This window comes from Bufo gargarizans, chromosome 4 (assembly GCF_014858855.1).
Source record: "Bufo gargarizans isolate SCDJY-AF-19 chromosome 4, ASM1485885v1, whole genome shotgun sequence".
NCBI classification, from domain to species: Eukaryota; Metazoa; Chordata; class Amphibia; order Anura; family Bufonidae; genus Bufo; species Bufo gargarizans.
The window spans coordinates 299,115,928-299,126,856 of record NC_058083.1 but is presented as its reverse complement, the minus strand read 5'-3'; the positions used below and the strand labels follow the sequence as shown (position 1 = coordinate 299,126,856).

Genomic DNA, 10,929 nt, shown 5'->3' with positions numbered 1-10,929 from the left:
ATTTTATGCGAATCGACTTCTGATGTTTCATCCAAAGTCGATTCACTCATCCCTAGTAATCAGTATCAGATCAGCAGGGGTCCGGCGCTCAGCACCCCCGTCGATCAGCTGGTTGAAGAGAAGGCCACGCTCCATGCCAGTGCAGTCTTCCCTTTGTTGTTTACCTGCTTGCCAGCGCAGCGGTGAGCAGGTGTAACTATAAAACTGTACCTTTCACTTCTATGGGACTGCTCCTTCCTATTCACGTGAATAGGACGGCTTCTTGTAATTACATCTGCTCACCTCTACAATGTTGACGGCGAACAGGTAAACAATGAAGGGCAGGCAGTGTTCACACAGAGTGAGAACTTCTTTTCAACCAGCTGATTGGCTGGGATGTTGGATAAGTCATCAATATTAAAATCCCGGAGAACCCCTTGAAGTCATTATTTATTGTACATGATGTTGCTAGTCTAGGGTGATTAACATTACAAAGTTTAAATGGCGGTTGTCAACAGTTTTGTTTTGATATTTTTATTTTTTATTTATTTTTTATACCATACATGGGTTGAGGAACATGCTAATTGAATTATTGAGGAAACCAAGTTGTAATCTCCCCTTAGGCTATGGGCTAATGCACACAAACCTGGCTGTGCCCGTATTGCGGCCCGCAAACAGCAGGTTCACAATATACGGACACTGGGTCCGCATCCGTAGTACGGTGCACACACTGCCATTCACTGCAATCCAAAAGATAAGGCATTTTGGTCTGTGCCTCCGCACTGCAAAAATAAAATAGAACATGCTCTATTTTTTGCATTGTGGGCGGATCAAGTTGAATGGGTCTGCATCAGTCATCTCAGGCCACACCGACAGTCCCCAGTGCATGGTGCAGGCCACACGCGTTTGTGTGCATGAGCCCTAACACTGGACTTTCCCTGATGGTTCCCAGTTCCTCCCCTTTGCTTGTGAATGACCGCTTTAGAGCTCTCCAGGTTATACACTAGACCTTAGAGGAGGAGTTTAAATTTGTATATACATGCTATATTTAATATTTATATATACGGTACGCCTAGAGGAACAGTAATTTGCTGACCACCGCTACCATAGAAAATGCCTATAGGACATGCTCTCTTTTTTTGCGGGGCCGTGGAATGGAACTATGGATGTGGACAGCACACTGTGTGGTGTCTGCATCTTTTGCGGCCCCATTGAAATGAATGGTTCCGCACCCATTCAGCAGAATTGTGGAACAGATGCGGACCCATTTACAGTTGCAAGAAAAAGTATGTGAACCCTTTGGAATGATATGGATTTCTGCACAAATTGGTCATAAAATGTGATCTGATCTTCATCTAAGTCACAACAATAGACAATCACAGTCTGCTTAACCTAATAACACACAAAGAATTAAATGTTGCCATGTTTTTATTGAACACACCATGTAAACCTTCACAGTGCAGGTGGAAAAAGTATGTGAACCCTTGGATTTAATAACTGGTAGAACCTCCTTTAGCAGCAATAACTTCAACCAAACGTTTCCTGTAGTTGCAGATCAGACGTACACAACGGTCAGGAGTAATTCTTGACCATTCCTCTTTACAGAACTGTTTCAGTTCAGCAATATTCTTGGGATGTCTGGTGTGAATCGCTTTCTTGAGGTCATGCCACAGCATCTCAATCGGGTTGAGGTCAGGACTCTGACTGGGCCACTCCAGAAGACGTATTTTCTTCTGTTTTAAGCCATTCTGTTGTTGATTTACTTCTATGCTTTGGGTCGTTGTCCTGATGCAACACCCATCCTCTGTTGAGCTTCAGCTGGTGGACAGATGGCCTCAAGTTCTCCTGCAAAAATGTCTTAAACTTGGGAATTCATTTTTCCTTCAACGATAGCCATCTGTCCAGGCCCTGATGCAGCAAAGTAGCCCCAAACCATGATGCCCCCACCACCAGACTTCACAGTTGGGATGAGGTTTTGATGTTGGTGTGCTGTGCCTCTTTTTCTCCACACATAGTGTTGTGTGTTTTTTTCCAAACAACTTTGGTTTCATCTGTCCACAGAATATTTTGCCAGTACTGCTGTGGAACATCCAGGTGCTCTTGTGCAAACTGTAAACGTGCAGCAATGTTTTTTTTTTTTTTTTTGGAAACCAGTGTCTTCCACTGTGGTATCCTCCCATGAAATCCATTTGTGTTTTACATATCGTAGATTTGCTAAACAGGGATGTTAGCATATGCCAGAGACTTTTGTAAGTCTTTAGCTAACACTCTAGGATTCTTCTTCACCTCATTGAACAATCTGCGCTGTGCTCTTGCAGTCATCTTTACAGGACAGCCACTCCTAGGGAGAGTAGCAGCAGTGCTGAACTTTCTCCATTTATAGACAATTACCGTGGACTGATAAACAGCAAGGCTTTTGGAGATACTTTTATAACCCTTTCCAGCTTTATGCAAGTCAACAATTCTTAGGCTGCTTTCACACTAGCGTTCGGGTTTCCGTTCGTGAGCTCCGTTTGAAGGAGCTCACGAGCGGACCCGAACGCAGCCGTCCAGCCCTGATGCAGTCTGAATGGAGGCGGATCCGCTCAGACTGCATCAGTCTGGCCGAGTTCAGCCTCCGCTCCGCTCGCCTCCGCACGGACAGGCGGACAGCTGAACGCTGCTTGCAGCGTTCGGGTGTCCGCCTGGCCGTGCGGAGGCGTGCGGATCCGTCCAGACTTACAATGTAAGTCAATGGGGACGGATCCGTTTGAAGATGCCACAATGTGGCTCAATCTTCAAGCGGATCCGTCCCCCATTGACTTTACATTGAAAGTCTGGACGGATCCGTCCCAGGCTATTTTCACACTTAGCTTTTTTTAGCTAATATAATGCAGACGGATCCGTTCTGAACGGAGCCTCCGTCTGCATTATTATGGGCGGATCCGTTCAGAACGGATCCGCCCGAACGCTAGTGTGAAAGTAGCCTTAATCGTAGGTCTTCTGAGAGCTCTTTTGTGCAAGGTATCATTCACATCAGGCAATGCTTCTTATGAAAAGCAAACCCAGAACTGGTGTGTGTGTTTTTTTTTTTTTTTTTTTTAATAGGGCAGGGTAGCTGTAACCAACACCTCCAATCTCATCTCATTGATTGGACTCTAATTAGCTCTTGGAGATGTTATTAGTCTAGGGCAAGCATCCTCAAACTGCGGCCCTCCAGCTATTGTAAAACTACAACTCCCACAATGCCCTGCTGTAGGCTGTTAGGGCATGCTGGGAGTTGTAGTTTTGCAACAGCTGGAGGGCCACAGTTTGAGAATGCCTGGTCTAGGGGTTCACATACTTTTTCCACCTGCACTGTGAAGGTTTACATGGTGTGTTCAATAAAAACATGGTAACATTTAATTCTCTGTGTGTTATTAGTTTAAGCAGACTGTGATTGTCTATTGTTGTGACTTAGATGAAGATCAGATCACATTTTATGACCAATTTTTGCAGAAATCCATATCATTCCAAAGGGTTCACATACTTTTTCTTGCAACTGTATACGGGCGTGTGAATGCAGCCCAAGTCTCTGACATCTACATCAGATGTCAGCAGCATTAATACGGATTTTCACAGAACCAGACATCTTACTTACTGAAACTAAAGCCAAGATTGTGGACAAAATCTGACCCTCTGACTCCATATAAAAATGTCATATTGGCTGGGAAGAAGAGTCCACTTGTCTGCTGTCTTCCATTACACCTACTGAATTCCTTGGCCATTCTTCTGTAACTTAAGATGGCCACAGTATTTCCCAAGCTACCCAATAGTAGTCCAAGACTTAATGCTTTTCAGAAAGTGCTCATGAGTAATAGGTCATTTAAGTACTAGTGATGAGAGGCAGGGGGTCATATTCGAATTCGCGATATTTTTCACAAATATGTAAAATATTCTAATATTCACAAATTTGAATATTCGTAAAATTATTTTTATTTTTTACGTGAAAAAAAATCGGCAAGATAATGATCACGCAATATGCGAATATTATGTGATTAATACAGGTGTGGGTCAAAAATTAATATAAAGCACTATAGAATAGTGCTATATATTCGTTTTTTAGAATATTCGTCTTTTTTTTTCCCATCTGAAGTCATGATTCCTCTCTGTTTAAGTTACTGAAGCAGGGAGGAATCATGACTTTAGATGGAAAAAAAATTACGAATAGATATAGAGAGAGAAATATAGCCAATATGGTGCTATATTAATTTTTCAGAATATTTGTAATATTCTAAAACAAGAATATATAGCTGATATTCGAAAAAATATTAATATAGAGCAATTTAGCTAAGAGTGCTTTTGATAGTCGTAATTTTTTTCCCATCTGAACTTCAGATGAGAAAAATAATTACAACTATTAGACAAAGATTATAGCACTATATTAGCTAAATTGCTCTACACATTTGTTTTTTACAATAGTCTCTATATATTCTTGTTTTAGAATATTACAAATAGTGTAAAAAACAAATATATAGCACTATATCGAATATATTAGTTTTTTCAGCTACTTTCACACTGGCGTTTCTGGGTCTGCTTGTGAGATCCGTTTCAAGGGTTCTCAAAAACGGCCCAAAACGGATCAGTTCAGCCCCAATGCATTCTGAATGGATAAGGATCCGTTCAGAATGCATCAGTTTGGCTGCGTTTGGTCTCCTTTATGTTTTTTAAGCGGTCACTAAAATGCAGCTTGCAGCGTTTTGGTGACAGTCCGACTATGCGGAGCCAAACGGATTACAATGTAAGTCAATGGGGATCAGTTTTTACTGACACAATATGGTGCAATTGAAAACGGATCTGTCCCCCATTGACTTTCAATGTAAGTCAGGATCTGTTTTGACTTTTTTTTTTTATGAATAATGCAAACGGATCCGTTATTAACAGATACGAGCGTTTGCATTATTCGTGTGGATCTGTCTGCAAATACAAGACGGATCCGCACAAAACAAGTGTGTGAAAGTAGCCTTAGAATATTAGTCTTTTTTTGTTTTTCTTTCCAATCTGTAGTTGTTCCACTTCGGCATATTCCTCCCCGACAAGCGTCCCCGTCACCATGGGAACTCCTGGGGGTTAGAATTATACCATCGGATCTGAGTTTTCACGAAGTGGAACGTCTGTACAGATTGAAAAAAGACAAATATTTTAAAAAAAAATTATGTATTTGTTTTTTTTAATATTCGTCATTTTTTTTTTTCCATCTGAAGTCATGCTTCCTCCCTGCTTAACCACTTCAGCCGCCCTAGCTTAAACCCCCTTAATGACCAGACCACTTTTTACAATTCTGCACTACACTACTTTCACGGTTTATTGCTCGGTCATGCAACTTACCACCCAAATGAATTTTACCTCCTTTTCTTCTCACTAATAGAGCTTTCATTTGGTGGTATTTCATTGCTGCTGACATTTTAACTTTTTTTGATATTAAATCGAAATTGACCGAAATCTTTGCAAAAAAAACATTTTTTACTTTCAGTTGTAAAATTTTTCAATTAAAACTACATTTCTATATACATTTTTCTCGAAATTTATTGTTCTACATGTCTTGCAATAAGTGTATATTTATTGTTTTTGGTAAAAGTTATAGCATTTACAAACTATGGTGCAAAAATGTGAATTTACGCACTTTGACTTTCTGAGCACCTGTCATGTTTCCTGAGGTTCTACAATGCCCAGACAGTAGAAAACCCCCACAAATGACCCCATTTCGGAAAGTAGACACCCTAAGGTATTCGCTGATGGGCATAGTGAGTTCATGGAAGTTTTTATTTTGTGTCACAAGTTAGTGGAAAATTTATATTTTTTTTTTCCAAAAGTCTCATATTCCACTAACTTGTGACAAAAAATAAAAATTTTACATGAACTCACCATACCCCTCACGGAATACCTTGGGGTGTCTATTTTCCAAAATGGGGTCACTTGTGGGGTATTTATACTGCCCTGGCATTTTAGGGGACCTAAAGCGTGAGAAGTAGTTTGGAATCCAAATGCGTAAAAAAAATGCCCTGTGAAATCCTAAGGCCTCTTTCAGACGGGCGTTGCGGGAAAATGTGCGGGTGCGTTGCGGGAACACCCGCGATTTTTCCGCGCGAGTGCAAAACATTGTAATGCATTTTGCACTCGTGTGAGAAAAATCACGCATGTTTGGTACCCAAACCCGAACTTCTTCACAGAAATTCGGGCTTGGGATCGGTGTTCTGTAGATTGTATTATTTTCCCTTATAACATGGTTATAAGGGAAAATAATAGCATTCTGAATACAGAATGCATAGTAAAATAGCGCTGGAGGGATTAAAAATAAAAAATAATTTAAGTGATGGGGTGGGGGGTGTAGTGTAGTGCTTGGTGCTACTTATTACAGAGCTGCCTGTGTCCTCTGGTGGTCGATCCAAGCAGGGGACCACTAGAGGACCAGGTATATCAGACGCTGTTAACAAAACAGCGTCTGATATACCTTTCAAGGGTTAAACAAACAAACATCGCCGCTGGCAGGCTGTAGATCCACTGGTTTACAGTCCGATCCTGTGTGCGCGCGTTCACAGGAAATCTCGCCTCTCGCATGTTCAGGAGGAACAACAGGGTCGCCGCCAGGACGCAATCCTGCCTGCAGCAGTCCTGAAAAGGTTAAGTTGCTTCTGGGCCAATGACTCATTAGCCCACAAGCAAGAAGCAGAGAGGAATCATGTGTTCAGATGGAAAAAAAAATAAAAAAATATTCGATATAATAAATATCTAGCACTATATTCTAAATATTCGCGAATTCTCGAAGTTGCGATATTAGAGATAAAAATTCGCTATTCGAATATTTGCGCGCAACACTTTTTAGTACATGCTTTAACAGAAAAATGAAGGTAAATGTCTGGATTTCAGGGCATGATTTTATTCAGAATGGATTTACATGATGAAAGGCTGTGCCATTTAAAAGTCTTTCTAGTGATCCAACCATTTCTTAATATAACATTCAAATGGAAGAATTCTGTAAAGAACCCTGTACAGCGGAGATTGACAGACATCCATTTTATATAAGCAGCAATTAAATATTTTGCTTTCAACAGGTAGATTTATATTTACATAATTTTTTTTAAAAACAGCCCATAAAAAAGGGAAATAAATGTCTGTAATGAATGTATATTACTAATCCACAATACCTGATTCACTTGCACCTTCAGTGTTAGTAAAAGGCTTCACAGTGGAGCTAAGGCTGGGTCACTACATAGTGGCCACTGGGTGGCAGTGTGCTGAAAAACCCTGGCAATTTGCGCTAAACTGCTGGGAAGCATTCGGCTGCTATGTGGAACCCTAGCCTTACAAACTGGACACTTAGATGCTTGTTTTCTGGTTATAAAAGCTTAGATAGGAATCATTGATCTCTATGGTGAACAGGGCTGGCAGTCTATTTCCATTCATGGGGAGAAAAGCATGCAGACAGTAATATTACTACTGCCTCAGAGGAATGTACCGCCTCTAGTGAACTACCATATACTATATCATCCCCCTGCTCTTAGTTACCTGAGAATATTCTTGGTCCAGCCAAAGAATTCAATGAAGAGAACACTGATTTCAGCATTTTTTATGTATAAATCCACTTTTTTTTTTTTTACACGATGAGCAATTCTACCTTTTAAGTGAACATCCTCAGGCTGGGCATCAACATTGGCCAAAGAGGTTTCCATACGGTAAAGTTGCACAGTGCCAAACTCTGATTTGTATTACGTGGCACAAAGGATGCCAACCGAAGCAGCTAGTAACGCAGACTGTCCCGCTACATAGGTCTCTAGAAGTATAGTATGGAATAGCGACACTCCTGCTCGCTCGAACCAACATCAGCAAGTGCGGTAGATTTGTTGCAGACCTTTCCGTGACTGTCCCGTTCATCTCAATGGGGTTTACAGAAATCTTTGTGCTTTCTGCAGGAACATTCCCAATAGGATGAATGGAAATTATTTTTTATTCACAGGGATATTTCTGCAACAAATCTGTTGCATGTGAATTCACCCCAACAAAGAAACTCCATTAGTCCACAACATTTCTTTCTCTTCACATAGGGCAGCATATTATAGCTACAGGTCTGGACTAATAGTAGGCAAAAAACAAGAAAATATTGTGCCATTTTGCTACTAGCAATGCTGGAAGAATACACTTTAGATAGAAAGGGGATATGAATCTATATTGATGACCTATCCTCAGCTATTAGAAGAGGACAGGAGCTCCGTGAGCACCGCAGCCCATCCCTAGGCCAGTGACATCACTGTACATCGGTCACATGCCTTAGTTGCAGCTCAGCCAAGTCAATTGGGCTGAGCTGCAATACCATGCTCTGCCACTATACAATGTATGGCGCTGTGCCTGGAAAGCTGCTGGCAGCCTGCATCTCTCACCAGAGCGCCAGGTGTCGCTAGTAGTCAAAACTTTTCTTGTGCCTTATTGGTTACTAGTAGTACAGTTACATTGAGCAGCATAATAAGCGAATCCACTTTAACAAGATGAAAAAAAAATGCATCGGTTCAACAGTACAATTAAAATTATACACAGCGGAAGAAATAAAAAAAAAATAAAAAAATAAAACTGAAAAAGTTTACAACTTAAAATTATAATTTTTACTTGGAGATGTTCCAATTTTCTGTGCGGTTGTGACATTTTTTTTCCTAGGCTGTAGAACCCCATTTACACTGCCCCAAAACATTATTTTGGGTGTTGCAGCAACAATGCTTCCATGCATTTGCCGTTCATCGGGGGGATTGGCGGCCAATTATTGGGAATGGATAAAACTATTTATAATGGTTGAGGTGTTACAGTCGAAGTAAAAAATGACCAAATAAACGTGCCAGATTCAAAAGGATTGTGCACAGAAATTGGGGTATCAATATTCAGCAGTGACACGGGGAATGCATAGCATTAAAAGTGATGGACAACAGAACCACATCGGGCCATGTATGAATTGATTGAAGCCAGCCAATCACACCTACAGCCTTGCGGATGCGGCAGGTATCTATCTGATAAATGTTGAAAGGGAAGGATTGTTTTAAAGGGTTTCTACCACTTAGGTGTCACATATTTAGCTGTCAGACACTAGCGATCCGCTAGTGTCTGCTCTGGCCAACCATCCTAATATAATTGCTTTTGGGGCGGTGGTTTGGCTAAAAAAACTACTTTTATTAATATGCTAATGAGCCTCTAGGTGCTATGGGGGCGTCATTAGCACCTAGAGGCTCCGTCTACCTTCAGAAACTGCCGCCGCCCAGCGCGTCCCTCCAGCCCGCCCATCTCCTCCTGAATGCGATCCTCCTTGTGAGTGCCTGTATTCGGCGCATGCGCAGTAAATGTCTGACAGCTTCCCTGCTCAGACATCTCCACTGCGCCTGTTCCTCGGAGCACTATGGCGTCATCGCGCAGGCGCAGTGGAGATGTCTGAGCAAGGAAGCGGTCAGACATTCACTGCGCATGCGCAGAATACAGGCGCTCACAAGGAGGATCGCATTCAGGAGGAGATGGGCAGGCTGGAGGGACGTGCTGGGCGGCGGCAGCTTCTGAAGGTAGACGGAGCCTCTAGGTGCTAATGACGCCCCCATAGCACCTAGAGGCTCATTAGCATATTAATAAAAGTAGTTTTTTTTAGCCAAACCACCGCCCCAAAAGCAATTATATTAGGATGGTTGGCCAGAGCAGACACTAGCGGATCGCTAGTGTCTGACAGCTAAATATGTGACACCTAAGTGGTAGAAACCCTTTAATGCAAAGATTTCACAAAATCTGACTGTAAATGGCCCAGATTTTCTGTGAAATGTTTCCAGTTGGCCAAATGATCAGACCTGGTATAGTCAACTTCACAGCTGCCATCCGCAGCCAAGGTTCTGTTCACGTCTGTGTTGGAGGTAGGACCCTCAATCACAGATTCAGTCACAAATGCCGGAAACCTGACGGATCCATTAGAAGTCTGTGGCGTCCATCATGTAACAGATCCGGGCTCATCAGTTCCTGTCTTACAGGCAATATAAATTAAAGTGAATTCCATGTCAAACATTCACAGTGTTTATGAAAAAAAAAAAAAAAGAACAACGCTAAAGCACCAAGTAAAGTCAAGTGTAGCAATGCCGGGAGCGCATTGACTACACGCAGATCAAGTATGACGTCAAGTCTGTACAGAGCTAATAAAGTGATTAAGTCTCTTAAATATCTTCTGTACACATTGCACATATTTCACTAAGTAACCTGGGCTGCAGATACTGTATGTATCCTGAACTTTACCATGGAAATCCTAGAATATCTATGTAAACACCATTGCTCTTCAGCAGCTGTGCAGTAACATTCACATACGGGGCTCTCTATACACATAGTCCCCAGGAGCTAGTCATAAGAGGGCAGTTATTGCAGTCTGATTTATGGGCTTTAAACAGTCCCGTGGTGAAGAGTAGCCTTCAGCTACTAAAGTGCAGAACTGGGGCTTCTGATAGTCACCGCTGTCCTCCACCGCCCATGTACTGTGCACCTTGGGCCTATCATAGTCACACTCTTCAATGTGTATGCTGTGAGGCGTTTGGTAGTCTCCACTACTGTTCTCCGCACTGGAAGAAATGGAAAAGCTGACAGCAGAGAAGGATTGTTTGCGGCCCAGAGATACCGCCGGGACATTGTAACCAGACTCTGGTGAGAACGTGTGGTCCCTCATTATGTGGCGCTCGATGATGGGGGTGGCATACTCTGGCTCAGGAAAACTGAGAGGCAGGGCGTAATCATTGGTTCTGAGAGGGCAGTCATAGTGGTTTTCTTTTTCCTGGCCTCCAAATGTATCTTTATTATCGTTGTCCATTGGCCTAAAGGTGGATCCCTTTCTTGTGACGGTGCCCGTGCCGATCATAAGGTTCTGCTCGTAATCTAAACGAAAAAAAAAAAACACATTAAAAAACTTAACACTGACCAGAGTCCTCGGAGATTGTT

The 10,929-nt window shown here is 42.0% G+C and overlaps 1 protein-coding gene across 1 annotated transcript in view; it reads right to left on the bottom strand.

The window, feature by feature from the left end:
• Positions 1 to 9,673: 9,673 nt before the first annotated feature.
• The window catches only part of DCBLD1 (discoidin, CUB and LCCL domain containing 1), a 62,430-nt gene continuing 61,174 nt past the window's right edge, over positions 9,674 to 10,929 (bottom strand). Inside the window, exon 15 of the mRNA XM_044290151.1 lies at positions 9,674 to 10,866. Within this exon, the coding sequence (XP_044146086.1) occupies positions 10,343 to 10,866 (524 nt within the window). The 3' untranslated portion in view covers positions 9,674 to 10,342. The remainder of the gene's footprint in view (positions 10,867 to 10,929) is intronic.